Below are 18,135 nucleotides of genomic sequence, written 5' to 3'. Positions count from 1 at the left end.
CCAGTGACGCTGCCCTTAAAAGCCAGTCTCTCAGCCCAGGGGAATCCCCTCTACATATGCGCATACCCTACTCCAGGTGCCCCGCATCAGGCATGCATTCAGGACCGCAGGGTTCCGTCATCTATCCTAATGGCGAGAGGGCAGAAAAGCCTGATACCTTTTACCTTACCCTACACTGAAGTTAAGATTTCAACACATCTTTTTGAGAGACACAATTCAGCCCATCACCGGGCTTCTGAGCAACAGCAAGAGGGCTGTGCTGTGTGAGTAGTGCGTGTGGAGAGTAGGAATATGAGCTCGGTGACTACTCCAACAGCAAGGGACACGTAAATAAAAATGAGATCACATCAAACTTAAAAGCTTCTGCACAGCCAAAGAAACTTGCATCAAAATGAAAAGACCTCCTACTGCACATCTTATAGCTAACAAGGAGCTAATTGAAAATAAGAAAAGAATTCATAAAACTTAATAATAAACATTAGATCAAAAATGGGCAAAGGATCTGAAGACACTTGTCTGAGAGAGGTTCAGACGGCCAGCAGGCTGATGAAAACGTTCACCGTCTCTTATTAGAGGAATGAAAATGAAATGTTAGCACCTCACACTTGTGAGAATGGCTATTTTTCCAAAATATAAGAAACCACAAGTGCTGGAGAGAGGGGAACCTAATACACCGTTGATGGGAATGGAAATTGGCGCAGCCACAGTGGACACTCCTCAAAAAATTAAAAATACAAACGTGACGATTTCAAGCTGAGATGATAACGGAGGGCTTTTTCAGCAAGCTGGTGTCAGCGCTTTCAAGCAGGATTGGAATAAACTGAATGTGGGGGACACTGTGGAGAAGAGCACAAGGTCACCAAGAGCTGGGTGTGCGCTTGGCCACCGCACAGGGTGGTCACTGAGAAGCGGAGCCTCTGAGGCTGTGCGCTGAGCAAAAGGGCTGAGCAAGCAGTTCAAGTAAGAGAGGCAGGAAGGGCAAGTAGGAGACAAAGGTCACAGTTATCTGCGAGTTGAGGGGTGCGGCAATGGGAAGGGGACAGCAACGGTAAGTCACTGGCACTGCAGAGCAGAGGGACGCAGGACCCCGAGGCTTGTAGCCTTAGTGTCATCAGAAAGAGAAACAAATTAGTTATCAGGACAGCTGGCACGAGACAGAGGACTGTGCTTTTTTATTGTTTTCATATTGTTTTGCTTTCACCTGCGGGTTTTACATTGCAAGAAGGACAGACAGGTAGTTTGTCCTATGGGAGCTATTTTGTTTTCACCTGAAGTTATGTGAAATGTTTTTATTTGTACTTTTGCAGGAAGGACAAACAGGTGTAGCCATGAGAGGCAGTTCTGGTGGTGATCTAAGTAGAAGCCAGGTTGAAACTGACTGTTCATTCACTTTTTTTGGTTACAATTTACAAAGAATTCCCCATTCTTCTTGCTCATTTGTCTATCCTAAGAGCTGGTAACTGAACATTTCTATTTCATTTTGCTTAGTCCCAGTCCCTTTTGTCTTCAAATAGAATAAAGACCTCTAGGTAAAAATGGGAGTTTGAACACATGGATGTAATTTCACTCCCTTCCCTAAATCCCACTGAAACGTCAACAAAGTTTACAGGTTGTGGTGTTTTTTTTCTTCAAGAACAAACCTAAAGAGATGAGGGGAAAGGGTGGGGGGAGGGGAGGAAACACAGCAACATCATTTTGAAAGAGGGAAGGCAGATGGATAAATGGTTAATGATTTGAAAGACCCAGGAAGACTGAATCCTAAGCTAGCCACCCTACGTTGAGAACCATCCAGATTTTCAAGACAGGTGGTTGAGGATGTGCAGCGCAGGTGCCTCCCACAGTGGGGATGACAGAGGCTAGAATGAGATGGATTCAAAGTATGTTAAAGCAGTAGTCAGACTGCCTAGATCCCCCTTTGCAGGGGGGAGTGTTGGGGGTACAGACTGTCCCCACCCACCCAGTGACCTTGGGGGTTTGGTTCCTGGAGAGGGTTGCCAGAAATGGCTGCAGGACATTTAAGGTAAGGTAAATATACCGTATCTGAATCCCTATAGTAGAAGCCTCCCATCTGTCTCCAGAACTTTGAGCAGGTCTGCTACACGAGTGCCAAATGTGAGGAGAGTTGTTGGTATGAGAATGAACTCCAAGGGCCACAGCAGAACAGGTTTCAGGGAGGAGAGACGAGACTTCAGGTGTGTCCCTCAGGAACAGGCTTGCAGGCTCAGCTGTCTGCCAGCAGGTGCCAGGCGGGACGCAGGGTGGGGCTGACGCCTGAATCACAGCGACTACACAGTGCCGTCTGCTGCTCAGATGCTCAGTATTTTGACCTGGTGTCACCTTATCCCAACCTCATCCCATGGCTCTCCCTCACCATTTAAAACTCTCAAGCCATTCACACAATTAAAATTTAGGCTAAATGACTCTAACCCTTCCACCTAATTTCTGATCAAATAAATTGCCTAGCTGAATCCAATAAGGACTGATTCACATTCTTCCAGGTATTTTTTAAAGATACAAGCCAAATATACTGTATATGCCCCATTTTTACCTATCATTTCCCTTAACTGCAAAATAGGATATAATCAAATGTGTCCCAAAAATACAAAAAAAGAGATGTAAGTAGGACCCACATGTAATTAAAAAACAAAACTCCTTTTTCTTACCATGTAATTTCAATAATACCTAATATTACATATATACACATCATGAAAAATGAAAAAAAGCAAGAGACATGAACTAACACGAGACAGAGTTGTTCAGCTTTAAAAAAAATTAAGCCAGCAAGGAATTTTATGTGTGTCCATTTATTGATTGCTGGGAATACAGCCTATTGAGAATACATGACATGCATTTTGGGGGAGAAATTAACCAAATCTTAAATGAAGTCATTCAATAAGCCGCTGCGAGTTAATAAGGTAGCAGAGATTAGATCTGAGGACACAGTGTGGATGACTGCAACAGTCACTTACAGTTGCCATTAAGATTCCAGCAGCAAATCTTCTGGAACTTATTTATTCTTAATTACTCAGAAGCTACAAGGAAAGAGGGAAGATCAGTCTGCCTCTTTAGCTTAAACTAATGCCTGGGAAGATGCTGTTCATCAAAGTACCCACCCACCAAAAGCTCTCATTTCAAATTAAGGCCATTCCAATTTTAATGATTCTTTCATATCAATTTTTATGCCCAAGAATTGTAAGCAGCTATGAAGACTTAGAAAAGATTAATAACTTACGCAAAAGACTGTATTCATGTAATTTATATCTGTTGAGTTATACCTGTTCTAACCCTAGCAGATTTTTACATGATATTGTCACTTTCCCCCTAAGAGGTTTGCGTTAACTCACTGATACAATAAAATGTTATAAATTAAAGATTTCCAGTTATACATGTAAGGAGGGAAGATGAAGTTACTGGAATGTCTTAGGCCATAATTCAAAACTGTTTAATTATATATGGCATATACATAGCACAAAAATTAAACCAGTGTCTGGATAAAAGGCTGACATGTATTTATCAGTGTAAGGTTCCCCCAAACTTTGTAGTGGATATTTTTTCTAAAAATGATTACCATCAATGTCACTTGCTATTCCAAGTCATTTTGATAACTTTCTGTGGTAAAAGGAATAGAAAGCAAAAAACACATATACCGCGATGGAATAAAAACAGGAAGATTATGGTTTTTTGTTCTTTATAAAGAGGCAGTCTGTCCCCTTCTTGAATACATTTCCCATTATCGCTTAAGGAGGAACTGGTTATGGCTTGCAGCGCTGCACAAATCGAGGGTACAGGCACACATCGCGGATGTGATACCTATTCAGAATCCAAGTCAAAAATCGTTCCAAGCCCAAGCCATATCCTCCATGAGGACATGTGCCATATTTTCTCTGTTAAAAAAGAGAGAGAAATAAATACTTAGTTTAAAAAATCCATCTAAAGTAGTTAAATTTTTGTATAGTAAAATAAGTTAGCTTATTGTGGTTAAGAATTCAACCCTTAATCTGTATGCTTTCATAGACCACGTGCCAAGAAATACTTTGGTATGAAAAATGCCAATAAGTCAGGGATCAAGTGCCACCCTGGAAAGAAGAGATTTCAAACTTTTAAACTAAATAAGTATCTCTTTATCAGAGGAAAACAAAAGATGGTCCTAGACATTTTTAAATATCCAAGAGCAATGAATAAGGACAGCAATTAAATAGATTTTCAAACACAGTTAACATAGAACCTGGACAAAGACAAAACTAGCCATAGTCACACGCCAGTGTTATAACCAAGAAAATGAATACAGCTCATTCAAACACCAAAGCATCATCTTGAAAATCGCTTCTTAAAAAAAGTTCAGTTTATGTAGAAATCTGACAATGAAAAAAATTCAGAGCATTTAAAAAAAATCTGTTTTTACCTGATCCGTATACCAGTAATATGGAGTGGGGTCAATTCCTTCCCTTTTATAACCGGCCAATATTTCTTCACTATCCCAGATACGCATTGAACCCCCTACAATCTCACCAACATTGGGCATCAACACATCGACCTTCAAAAACAAGCAGAAAATAAAATACAATCACCACCAGGCCATCAGACCTGGCACTGCTCTCAATTTTAAATGAAAATCCCCAAATATAAAGAAGCACTACAATCCTGTAAGATTCAAATATTTAAATTCTTTGATTTAACTAAGTATGATTAACCCAATCAGGAGGAGAAAAAAATACTTGTTTAAATAATGTCATTCTGATTTATAATGAAGTGTTTGCAATGAGCTGTCTCTTATGCCAGTGACAGTCCCCACCCCCTTAAAATGCGGAATCATGAATACGATTGGAATCACAAACTGACAGATTCAGTCAGACGGGAATCCTCGGGACATCGCTGCATATAGAAGGACTTGATCTCCACAGGAAATCGACACAGCAAGATTGGCTCATTAATGGTGTCTGTCATCTGTCTCTCAGGAGCTTCTGGGATATCCTGAGGTTAAACAAGACTTCATTAACATTTACAACTTGAAATGCAATGAGACAGAAGCAGCTCTTGCAGCCTTTCCTCTTATAAAAGGAACATAGTGGAGTTCACGTTCCCACACCCAGAATCCAGACACACAGGCAATTTCTTTAAAAAATAAACAGATTTAAAAAGTCACCAATTATAGGAGGAACTGTAAAAAGATCTGCCTTTCTCTCTACAATGTATTGTGAGCACGGTGCTGCTTGATGAAAAAGAAACAAAACAAAACCCTAGTCACTATCACCGTGATTAGACACTGTTCTCTTTCTCAATGGCCAGTTTTATCTCACTCTGAAGTAAACGTGGTCCTCTTTAGTCCCACAAGGCATAAGATAATCAGTGAAGGCTCCAGAACATCACTGATGTACACACCAAGTATGTTACTAATAACACTAATCTTTAGGGCCTCCCTGGTGGCACAAGGGGTTAAGACACAACCTGTGACGCTATCTGCAGCCACTGAAGCACGAGTTTGATCTCCAGCCAGGGAGCAGCCCACATGGGGCAGCAAACCTCTCCTGACTCGCCCGCTGCTCCCCTCAGCAGTGTATTTCATTCAATCTGCCTGTTCTGCTCCCCACTCTGTCTCTGGTGAATCCTCTCACCTCCCCATACCTCTGGCCTGTACCCCAACTCTGTTAGCTGCACTTCCTTCCTGTTACAATAAACAAGTACCAGTATGTTTCCAGGGTAGGAGGACACAGCCAGAAGCTAAGTAACCAATGTCAAATTTACAGTGTAACCACACCTGGGGTAGCCAAGATATGTTAGATGATGATGATGATGTGTCAAGTTAGTCCATTTCTGTCCCAAACCAGGCTTCAGTAAAACACACATAAATCCTAGTTAAAACTGAAAACTCCTGCCCCGGTAAAAAAAAAAATGGATGGGAAGAACTGGACAAGACTCGCTGATTTGCTTAAAGTGAGAACTGAAATGGAGCAATCACCTGGCACCGCCATTTTCAATCTCCAGGCACAGAGAGGAAATGGGAGGTGAGTGGGGAACTCTAGTCTCTCAACTTTTACCTTCTTTAATGCTGGAGTCCTGCCTGAGGTTTTAACTAGGGAAAAGAAGGTCTTACTGAACCAAAAACCCCGGCCCTGTTGGGCGCTTAGCTCATCTCGTCCTCACAACCTTGCAAGGTGGATGGTGCCTCCGCGGAGAGATTAGGCACCGGAGTGGGGATCACAGCTATAGAGCAGGAAGTGCAGAGGGGAGAGCTGGGCCTTCGTGCTCCAAAGCTTGTGTTCTTCCCGCTCAGTCATACTGCTCTGGTAATTACTAGAGAATAACTGTGCTCAAGTTTGCAGCACAAAATTTAATTATCACACATCTTAAATTGAATTCATAAAACCTTAAGAATAATTTATAAAGACCTCATACACTGCCCTTTCTGTACATTCCTTCTAAAAATAAAACTCAAGTTAGCAGTAGTTCCATTTCACAGTATCACAGATTTGGGAATTTTATGTAAGGAATGGTCAGATGCACAGGGAAGAGAGCCTGGGACAGTATGGACAACCTGTACCCCAGGGCATGCTAGGAGGTGGTCAAAGCAAAACAGACATGCTTAGTTCCTTGGGGGCACCAGGGCACCCCCCCAACCCAGCATGGCCTTTTTACTCTTGCCAATGGCCATTTTCCTCTTAGAATCTCTTCCACATGAAGGAAGCCTTTCTGAAAGTGCCAGATACTTTCTCCAGAAAAACAAAACAAATATATAACCATATCACCATGTAATTTGAGTTCACAACTATGTGAAGCATCCTCCAGCACAGGGAAGGACAAGTTTTCTAAGTCAAGACCCTGGGCTGAACACGGAAAAAACAAGTGGCAAAGGATGAGATGTGAAGGAAACGTAAAAACTTGCTGGTATTTACTGACCAGCACAGACAAGACGCTAGTCAAGGCTTGCTCAGCAGCGATTAACTCAGTGACCTCAGACAACCCCAAGAAGGTGCTGTCATTATCCTTTACCTGATGACAAGCAAATGCCTCCCAAGGGACTGGTTATTTAAGCAGGAGTGGCAATCCGTGTGCACAGTGCCACCGCTGAGGAAATGACTGGAAAGGCATGCATACCTCTCCGAATTCATAGAAAGTTCCATCTTCTTTCTTAATATTGTGTTCTTTGAGCCACACAATAGCATCTGAATAGTTCATTCGTTTGAAGGGCCGTTTGGGGGGTTTGAAGTTCTATAATGAAACAGAAAAACAGTGTATAAAAGAAACACTAACATTAAAATTTCCATTAAAAAAAAAACTATTTTGTTATAAATTACTGTTTCAGACCAGAAAACAATGCAGACAATCCCCAAATGGAAAACGGATGAACCTTAGTTACTGGCACTAATATCCTAAATTTTAGTCTTCAAAATGAAGCAAAGCTCACTGAACCTTTAAACCTACAAAAACTGAGGGCTAAGACTTCATTGCTCTCCACACAAGAGCCATGTGTTCTCCTCGAATCCACAGTGCCTCATTAGAGCACCGCACCTGGGCCCCCCTGGTGGCGCAGGGGGTTGAGTGCAACGCTGTGAAGCTGTCCACAGCCTCTGCTGCGTGGGTTCAATTCCCAGCAGGCCAGGGAGAAACCCACATGGTGTGGCAGACCTCTCCTGTCTCGCCCACTGCTCCCCTCAGCAGTGTCTTCGTTCTGTCTGCCTGGTCTGCTCCCCGCTCTGTCTCTGGTGAATCCTCTCACCCTCCTGTACCTCTGGCCTGTACCCCAGTTCTTGTATAAATAAATAAATCTTTAAAAAAAAAAAGAACACTGCACCTACCGGGTTGAGGTCATACACGATGCTTGCTACGGGTGACTTTAAGACTCGATCTACCACGTCGCAAACCAAGTCCTCCAGTCGATTCAGGAGGTCCTCAAAGGTCAGGAAAGGGCACTCAGCTTCCACGTGAGTGTATCTGAAGCAAGAGACATCAGTCAGAGCTGCTCTTCATTTCCACTAAGCTGATCACGAGCAAGGATTAAAACACTGAGAAAGTGTCCAGAAACGTAAAATTCCAACCCTGCTAGCCAAGACCTGACTATGCAAATTAGCTTTAGACAATCGTCTACCTTTCCACCTTGAATAGTGATTTCTTATTTATCCCTTAACACGAACAGAATCAAGGCAAAGACAAGGAACAGACCTTGGTTAGCTTTGGCCTGAGACAAAACTACTCATGGTTTCCAGTAATTTATTCAATTGCTCTTCATGTATCTAAATATATCATAATTTTTTACATCGACATCATCTGCCTAAAGATTGCTTCTCTAAACCTATTTAATTGAAAGAAACTTTTAAGATAAAAGTAAAAAGACAATTCCATACTCAGCCAGGTGCCTTCGTGTTCTGGACTGTTCTGCCCGGTAGGACTGTGCAATACAGAAAACGTCTCCCAAAGCTGGGAGGCACGTCTCCAGGTACAACTGAGAGGACTGAGTCAAAAATGCCTCTTCCCCGAAATAGTCCAGCTTGAAGAGTGTAGCACCACCTTCCACTTGTGTCTGCACTAATGTTGGAGGAGTGACCTGTCCAAACAGAGAGGAATAAGTAAAGGCCTAGCATGGGCACCTCCACTCGGGGGAGAAAATGGCGAAGGTGCTTTGCAAAGGTGACAAACACGCACTTACTTCGCAGTACCCCCGATCGAAGAAGTGATCTCGAAAGCACCTGGTGACCATGGAGCGTGCTTTTAGGATCTTGGACATGTTTTCTCCTCGGATCATCATGTGCCTGTTGTTGAGCTGGACATCCACGTCAGACTCTTCGTTGATCAGGTTATCTGCCCCTCCAGCAGGGGCCAACCCCATCAGTTCCCAGAAGTCACAACTGAGCTCATGGCCCCCTGGAGCCTACATCATTAGAAAGGGGATGGGGAGAAGGAAACAGAAAATGAATGTTACTCAAGATTTTCATTCATGCCAAAATCTTTGGTAAGCTAGCATTTCTAAGAACTTCACCACTGTTAGCATGCCCCTCTAAAAAGAATTCAAGTTTATATTGATATTTTTATATTAAAATTTCAGAGGAAACACAAACATACACACTCTTTTTTTTGAAAGCAGAAAAGCGCAAACTAGAGAATAAAACAAACAAACATCCTATAATCTGGCGTCACTACTAAATACGATTTTTTTTTTGCTGTTATGTTTCTACCCTTTGTCCAGTAAATTAAAAAAAAATATAATACCCCTTTAGTGCAAAGGTTTCACTAAAAGCTGTCTCTTTTTGGGAAAACAATTTTAGTAAAAATTCAAATTCCTTCTAATAATTCCATTAAAAGCAATTCATTTTATTTTTTATTTTATTTTTTTAGATTTATTTATTTATGCACACAAGAGCTGGGGTATAGGCCAGACATGCGAGGGTGAGAGGATTCACCAGAGACAGGAGGAGAACAGAACAGGCAGACTGACTGAAACGCACTGCTGAGGGGAGCAGCGGGCAAGACAGGAGAGGTCTGTTTCACCATGTGGGTAACTCCCTGGCTGGCCAGAGATCAAACTCATGTTGCAGTGGCTGCAGACCGCTTCACAGGTTGCGTCCCAAGCCCTTGTGCCACCAGGGAGGCCCCAAAAGCATTTTAGAAGCTACCTATCATGGAATAGTTACAGGGGGTGGAGGGCAAGCACTGCACAGCGAGTAACAGCACAACACCTGCTCCATTTTGCAGTCACATTACTTCCAAGAAAACCCCAATGAACCCTAGTCAGATTTCCATTCTAATACAGGTTCTTTTACAGGAAGTGTGAGAGACTATCCTATTGGCAGTTTAGGCAAACTCTAGGGGCTCCCTCTGGTGGTTAACACGTCACATTTGTTTTTCTTGTCCAGCTAACAAATATAAACAGGAAGCTATGTCACCAACCATCAGCAACAAGTAATGATAACAGGCATAGATTATGTGCCTGATGGCTGGAGCATAAGCAAATCTGAAAATAGAGTTATATTTTAAGAGGCTTTTAAATTCAGTTCCAAGAGTTTCAGATTTAGATTGTTCTTTCTGGAAGTTGTTGGGGTAAATTGTTTTTATTTCAATCTATTTGAACAATAATTCACATACTCACAGCAAAGAGATTATACCATGGTCCACGAGGCTAGTGGGAAATTCTGTAAGATTGGCATTCCCGAGCTGGTTACATCATACACACTGTACAGTGTACATTCCTGTTTGATTTTTTAGTTCTTCAAAATTTTATTGATTTGTCATTCACTTACAAAAACATTTAAGTTTGGGAGTACAATAGTACACGTATTTCACTGAACAAGGAAGAGGCATACTAAATGTAGCAAGTTCGTCACTTTTGTGTATTTATATGCCAAATGCCAAAAGTATGAATAAAAGCCCTGGAAAACACATACCTACTTATCCAGTGAGGAACTCAAGCCACTCACCTGCTTGCCCTTTGGGGTAAGATTCAGCATGCCATACACCGCAACACTGCTCTCGGTGGACAAGAGGACCCCGTTGTAACACTGACACTACAAAAAGATCCAAGTTCAAAGTTAGTTACCTTTACGTTAAAATATCCTAATGAACAGAAAGCCAGGGGATCATTTACAAACATGTTATCTACTCCAATACTAGTAAAATAAGGCAATGCATCAATTTTTACTATTAATAAAGAACAGCTATTTTTGTGGAAGATTTATCTCTACACAGATACATATATATGAGTAAATACACACTGTATATACATACACACATAAGTGGCACCAGTTAACAATGCTTTAAAAAATATCTGGACAGTTCATTTTTCTTTGTATTTAAAATAATACAGATTCCATCTAGACTCTGATCATCGAGAGTTGCCCAATTCATTAGGAGAAAAGTGATAGGGAACTTTATACTGGAGGGATCAGGATATCAATATTTGAGCCTATTAATCATGAAAAAGGACCCCAGATACCATGTGCTTCTAGAGAGAGCACAGCCACGTCCATGAAACAGTTATGTCAAACAACAACAACAACAACAACAAAAACCAAGTCATAAAGACTTTTTGCAGATGAACGAGCAAGTATTTCTAAAGAAACGGGATAATGTCTGGAGGGCAAACAGGGGAACTATAAACCAGAATTGGCCACATATTAGTGGTTACTCGTTATGTCTGTGTCCCCTGACCCCCAAATTCATGTGTTGAAACCCTACTGCCATTCTGTGATGGCATTAGGAGGTGGGGACACCGGGAGGTAGTTAGGACTAGATGGGGGAGACGAGGGTAGAGCCCTCACAGGAATGGGGTGAGGGCCCTGTAATAGCCTGCTCTCCTACTCTGCTCTCTACTTCGTGAGGACAGAACAGGAGAGAGAGCTCACCAGAACCTGGCAATGCTGGCACTCTCATCTTAGACATCCAGTCTCTAGAATGTTGAGAAGTAAAGTTTCTGTCACTTTGCAGCCCTCCAACCTGTGTTGCTTTGTGAGTGTTGCCCACGCTGACTGACACATGAAAGCTGGGTGGTGAGCACATGAGGGTTGCTGGCACTCTTATTTTTATGTGCTGGCCCTCCTTCACAAAACTAGTGTACAATATGTACATAGATCCTAAAATTCCAAGTCTGATGATAAAAGAACCTACTGAAAAAAATCCTCGTTATAAAATTATAAATAAGTCATAAAGAAAATATTTACCAACTCATCCGACAAGACACACTGAAGATAACCTGTCCCATCCCGCAACACCAGAAACATCAAATTCTTTCCTAAAAATGAGAAAGAAAATTCAGCCAAACTGTTCTCAAGCACTTATAAGGATTTTCGCAAAATTTAGTATTATTTCATGGAGACTCCAAAATTAAACGAAGTTCAAGCCTCCCACACGGTGCCCTTCCTGTGAAGTGCCCACTGAGTATCACTGCTCAGAGTCTGTACAGCATTCTACCTTCTTCATCGTATTTTTCAGTTGTGTGGGGTCCTCATGATCCACATGATTTGGGGAAAGCGAGATGGTAAGCAATGCGAGTTGAGGACGGCATCTTAACACTATTGTAGCTTCTGCAATGGCCAGCATGGTACAGGTCCTGTTCCCCTGCCCCAACTCCCCATTATTTTAACCTAGAACATTCCTGTTTGATATCATGTGGTAGGTTATCTTTTGGGTCTGGGAATACAAATATTACTGATTTCTATTGAAAAATTTTTGAGTGTTCCCAATGCATAATATTGCTGCACAGAATTACTCTTATTTGTGCCTCCAACCCCCCCTCCACACTTACTAACAAAGGACTTGATAACCACTTAGAACAAAACAGATGTAATAAAAGAATCCAAATTTTAAACGAGAAAGCAAAATGTCAGATTGGAGGGAAAAGCAGAATGCAAACATACTAATTATAAAAATCAAAATTCCTGCTATAAGTTTCAGATTTGACGGTGTACTTCCTATAACACACCCTCTGCCTTTCATAACTAGTTAAAATCAATTATACAGTGTTTACTGGATACCTCCTTCTCACTGTGGCTGCTTCCAATTAAACTGCATTGAAATTATTATTAAACTTTCATAGTTATATTAACTGCAAATTTAAGATATAATCACGATCTCCTTTAAAAAGTCAGCATCCAAAAAACAAATACCGCCAAGTAAATGATTTTATGTACTCTTCACCGATGACCAGGAATATTTAAAATTAAAAGAAGATGGAAGAAAAGTTGTACCATTTACCTTGTCTCCGCAGCCTGTGGACCCAGCCAAACACCTTTACTCTCTGGCCTCTATATCCCTCTAACGCATTAATCTTCACCTGTCCAGTTAAAATAAATAACATTTGATCAATCCTATCATTTATGACATAAAAAACTTTTCATTGATATTAGCTGGAGGGCAGAAATGTGCTAAAACTTCACAAATAGTGCAAAAAAAAAAATGCAGCCATTCATTCTATTGCAGATGAGAACCCAAGTTTCATCATACTACAACAGTGAGAACCAAAAATAATCAAAATATCCAAATATTCTTTCTCTTGGTTCAACAATAGCAGTGAGAAAAACCCAGAATTTCAGATATTGCCTTATAAAATCAATGAAGAATTGAATTCACTCTAGAATAACCCAACTCCACACAGACTCCCTCACCTCCTGGTCCCTCCCCACACTCTGGGAGGTGGAAGGCAACACAGGCAGGTTTTGTCTGGGGGATGGAGAGAGGAGATGAGCAAATGAAGGGTTGTAGAGTGTAGTCAAGAAAACAGCTTCACTGAAAGAGCCGGAAAAAAATAACACTGGCAATAAGCACCCTCTGTCCATTCACAGTCCAGTACTCCTTCTAGAAAGAATACATAATGACTTCATTTCATAAAATCATAAAAAGTTTTTTTCTGTTTTAAAAATCATGACATTGTGGCTTTTGATCTCCTCACTTTATGGTGAGGCACCTGATTGTGAGGAAAGTCACTTGAGGAACAATACGCAGCAGTCACATGGATTTCAGGTGGATGTAACTGGTTCACACGGATTTTAGGTAGGACGTAACTGGTTCAAAACACAATCATTAAACTTTACATAAAAGGAGCCCCAGAAAAATCAACCTCATTACCCTAAAACATTTGCTTCTATCCCTTCTGAAGAACAAAACAGACAATGCAATAGAATAAACCAAGGTGTATGCCTCTCAGACACAGAAATGATGGTCTGATGTGGCAAATCCATGTTATTTCAAGCTACATGGGTCACTCACACAGCTCGGCTCTGGGAGACTTGGGTCATTTTTAATGGTAATCTTCTTTGCTTCCTCCAGGTTCTTTTCTCTTCGCAAATTGTCTTCCGCCTAATTTTAAAGATAAGCAATTTGTTAACATTGAGTCTCGTGTTTCAGCTTCTAAAACATTTGGCGGCAAATTCACTGCTCACCTCTTTCTTTTCCCGGGATTCGCTCTTCATTTGTTCCCTGTGCCACATTTTCTTGATGTTCTTCATCTGTGACTTAGAAATAACATCCCACCTCTAGAGAAAAAAAACAAAAAATTTAATTGTTCACAAGACCTCTGCTAATGAAAATTCATTGCAAACTATAATTTTGTACAATTTTTGGTCCACCTTACCTCACTTTCTTTTTGTGAATCTACATAAATGGTAGGAAATGGTTCTTTTCCTACTGTCATCAAAGCCTTGGGTGGGGAGGAAAAAAAGAGAAAATTTATCTTTAACATTGTACAATGTTGAAATAAAAATAACACCTAAATTATGAGGCAACTTCAAGCATCTAGAACATAGTTATGAGCTGAGAAGAAAGCATAAGACTCCGAAAGACAATGTTGATAGAATGACTGGTTGAAATACTAAGAATATCCAACTTAAAGTAAAAGCGCCTTGGATCCTTTCCCAAACAATTTTAGGAAATTCATGAGACAATGCTTCCCAGTACAAGCAGACTAGATGCAACAGATTTTAAGTTGACAAGAAGAGAGTTAACAGCAAAAGTCAACTGCCGAACACATCTAATCCTCCTTAAGAAACAAAGAAGTCATTTCTGAAATTCAACAAAAAAATAGTTAAATATACAAAAGGCTAAATTTCATTTCATTTGAAAATTTCCCTTATGTAGGATACCTCTTTTTTAGCAATACTAGGACACATTAGATCTCACTAAATCATTGCTTATTTTACAGTTTGTACTTTAAAAAAAAAATAGTTGGAAATGTGTAAAAGATGGATTTTATTTAACTGCTTGAAATGTTCCTTCAGAGTTTCCCCCTAGTTATGGTCAACTGAGAAATGCAACAAATTACTCTCCATACAAGAAAGATTGATTTTCCTCTAAGAGCTAAAAAGGGAGACCCACATGATACACCTAAGCAAAACCACGTAATATGAACTAAAATAGGAGAGGACACACCCAGGACAAGAGGGCTTCCTAACAACTTCAACAGATATCACAAGATAGTCAACAAAGGGCCTCCCTGGGGTTAAAGTCTCGGTGCTATGAAGCTGTCTATCGTCAGCCACTGCAGCACGAGTTCAATCCCCGGCCACAGAGCTGACCCATATGGCACACCAGACCTCTCCTGTCTCGCCCACTGCTCCCCTCAGCACTGTATTTCAGTCAGTCTGCCTTTTCTGTTCCCCACTCTGTCTCTGGTGAATCCTCTCACCCCCCAGCACCTCTGGCCTGTACCCCAGTTCTTGTATGCATAAATAAATCTTTAAAAAAATAACAATTGACATTAAGTTATTCACAAATGCAAAGTCATTTTCTTAAAGACACGCTACCTTCAGGCCTGTTTTAAAAGGTTTCTCCTTGGTTCCATCACCTGTGGCATCATTTCCCTCTCGATCCGAAACATATAGCTCTGCTGTTTTACAAAATGAGAATAAATATCAGTCAATAACTTAGCCAGTAACTACCAGCTACTTCATTCTGCAACTACTTTATCCACTGTTTACCTTGGTGAAGAGAACTATTAATAAAAGTTACCACAGCCCAAATGAAATTTTACTTTCCCACCGCCCTCTTTCAACGACAGCCATCTCAGAAAAACATGTTACTTACAAATTTAGCTTTTCAAAGCAAACTCTGGTTATTTTAATTTGTGACACTGCTTTCATCTGTTTGAGTCCCTAACAATAAAACGTGCTAGGATCTTGGCCAGGCCAGACTGGAATCTTGGATGTTGTTCCTTAAAAGCCAAGGTAACCCTGGGGAATTCATTCACTTAACTTTTCTGAGCTTATGTCTATTTCTATAAAATAAGGAAAACACTACCCGTCTTGAAAGGGAGTAAAATTACACATACAAATCAGCTATCCTAGTGCCAGTGCATGCATGTCAAATGTGTACCAGTTCCCTCTGGCCTTCAATAATCCGAAGGCCTAAGGTTAAACAGATCGCAGAAGGCCTCACAACTACTAAGTTCGAACAGTAAAATCAATTCAGGTCTCCCAAAGCTGTTCCTTTTTCGACCGCACGGTATGGTCTCCCTGGAAATCTAAGATGAATTAGAATTCTCAATTCCTTCCCCGCGATCACTTCGGGATTTATAGACCTGGAAGCTACCCCCATGTCTGGCAGGGCCTTGCAGTGCCTAAGTCTCGAATGAATCACGGGATTTTTCGCAGAGGGGCAGGGCCGGGAGGGGACGCCATCCCAGTCCTGGGGCACCCCGGGATCGAGGGGAGCCCGGCCAGGCCCCTGGGCCCGCCGAGGACCAGGGCCCACTGGGGTCCGGGCCCTTCCCCCCCTGCAACCATTCAGATATAATGATGGTGCCAGGACTGAGGTAAGTGCTGGGATTCTGCCGGGCAAAGGTTCCCGTCCCAGGCAGGAGCGCCGCGCCCCCTGCGCACCCCGAGACCCCGAGCCACATTCACCTAGCACCATCCCTGCGGTCGCCCTGGTCACTTCCAAGGACATCGTCTCCAACACGCCGCCGCCTTTTCACTCCAACGCGAGGGAGCTTCCCTGACTCGAAGGTTGCATCATCAGAACGGCGCACGTCCGTCGCCGTCGTGAGTCACGGAGTGTCCCGGCGCTCGCTATTGGTTACGGGTGGTGGGCGAGCGGCGCCGCGGCCGCCATGTTTGGGCCGGGCAGAGGCAACTTCCGGGTCGGGAGTCCAGTCCCACGCTGGGCCGACCCCGGACCCGGGACCCGGCGCCCCATTTGTCGGAGCTGCGGTTCCTTTCGCTCGGGGCACCATCTCCCCAGCTTTCTCTCCTGAATCTTCCATTTCCGTCCCCCGACTGTAATTGGTGGCAAAGTGTGTTAATGGACCTTTCGGAATGGGACAGAATATGAAGATTTCTTGCTTCTTGCCAGTATCCCTTACCAGGCATTCGGCGGGGAGGTCTCCGTACTCTGTGGGTGTTGGCCCTTCCCACCAGCACCCCAGTCCTGCTCCAAGAAACCACATGCAAGGTGGCTACACTACCAGGATAGAGTCTATGCCGGTGTCTCCAGCCTCACGGATGGACCTACATCAGGTTGATTCGCTGGCTCCTGCCACACTAACCACACCAACCAGGCGTCCTCGTGTTTGTGAACTGTTTGCTTGTAAACCCTTTGTAATTTCCCCTTAGAAAATAAAAGCCAGTGAAGACCTTTGATAGCCCTGCTGGAAGCTGACCCTTTAAGGAGGGTGGCTAGTGCTGTAACTCCGTGCAGCTGGGGTCAGAAGGACCTGACGGGGCACTCACCTTTGAGGGTCTAGCTGGTCACCTGGTGGCAGGTGGATTGCATTGGACCCCTGCGGGCAGCACAACCCTCTCAACCTGAGTGTTTGTTTCAAATAATTCTCCAGGTATTTTCATTTCCATGAAATAATCGCGATGAGAACAGCCCACAGTGTGCAGCAATCTTTACTGTTCCTTTCCCAAAGGAAGGACAACCTCACCTAACACCAGTGAAGATCACAGGAAACGGGAAGAGGAAAAGGGAACTGTAGCTGCAGGGCCACTGCAATCCACCCTCTCCCCGCTCAGTCTCTGTCCTCAGTAATAAAAATCATGTTCCCCTCTCTTCATCTGCCACAGCCAGCATTGTACCTCCTGTGTTCGCTGTGTCTGCCAAATGGTCCTACGTGTCTCCACTATACTGCAGTCGAGCAGTCTGTTGGCCTCCTTCCAGGACACTTAGCACAGAGTTTTGTACTCAGCACTTGGTAACTCTCTCTTAGATGGACAATGTCTTTTTTTTAAATATTTATTTTTGCATACAAGAACTGGGGTACAGGCCAGACGTGTGGGGGGTGAGAGGATTCACCAGAGAAAGAGTGGAGAGCAAAACAGGCGGACTGACTGAAATACACTGCCGAGGGGAGCAGCAGGCAAGAAGGGAGAGGTCTGCTACGCCATGTGGGTAGCTGCCTGGCAGGGGATCGAACTTGTGCTGCAGTGGCTGCGGACAGCTTCATAGGTTGTGTCTTAACCCCTTGCGCCACCAGGGAGGCCCCAGACAATGCCTTTTATTTTATTTTATTTTTAAGATTTATTTATTTATGCATACAAGAGCTGGAGTACAGGCCAGAGGTGGGGTTGGGGGGGGGTGGGTGAGAAGATTCACCAGAGACAGAGTGGGGAGCAGAACAGGGAGATTGACTGAAACACACTGCTGAGGCGGGGCAGCAGGTGAGACAGGAGAGGTCTGGTGAGTCATGTGGGTTGCTCCCTGGCGGCCAGGAATTGAACT

At 42.7% G+C, this 18,135-nt stretch overlaps 1 protein-coding gene across 1 annotated transcript; it reads right to left on the bottom strand.

Moving 5' to 3' along the window:
• Nucleotides 1-2,762: 2,762 nt before the first annotated feature.
• On the bottom strand, nucleotides 2,763-16,456 carry NARS1 (asparaginyl-tRNA synthetase 1). Its single transcript, XM_037508474.2, has 15 exons — nucleotides 16,320-16,456; nucleotides 15,222-15,304; nucleotides 14,054-14,119; nucleotides 13,863-13,955; nucleotides 13,690-13,779; nucleotides 12,679-12,757; nucleotides 11,646-11,716; nucleotides 10,407-10,493; nucleotides 8,642-8,863; nucleotides 8,340-8,539; nucleotides 7,794-7,929; nucleotides 7,093-7,206; nucleotides 4,840-4,971; nucleotides 4,403-4,534; nucleotides 2,763-3,884 (listed from the first exon to the last, which is right to left on the bottom strand). Exons 1-15 carry the CDS (start codon nucleotides 16,360-16,362, stop codon nucleotides 3,753-3,755), a joined length of 1,680 nt encoding a protein of 559 aa, XP_037364371.1. The 5' UTR covers nucleotides 16,363-16,456; the 3' UTR covers nucleotides 2,763-3,752.
• Between the last annotated feature and the right edge of the window lie 1,679 nt (nucleotides 16,457-18,135).

Source organism: Talpa occidentalis, unplaced genomic scaffold (genome assembly GCF_014898055.3).
Source record: "Talpa occidentalis isolate TD23 unplaced genomic scaffold, MPIMG_talOcc4v2.1 talOcc4.13, whole genome shotgun sequence".
In the NCBI taxonomy this organism is placed as follows: Eukaryota; Metazoa; Chordata; class Mammalia; order Eulipotyphla; family Talpidae; genus Talpa; species Talpa occidentalis.
This window is presented reverse-complemented; position numbering and strand designations above follow the sequence as displayed.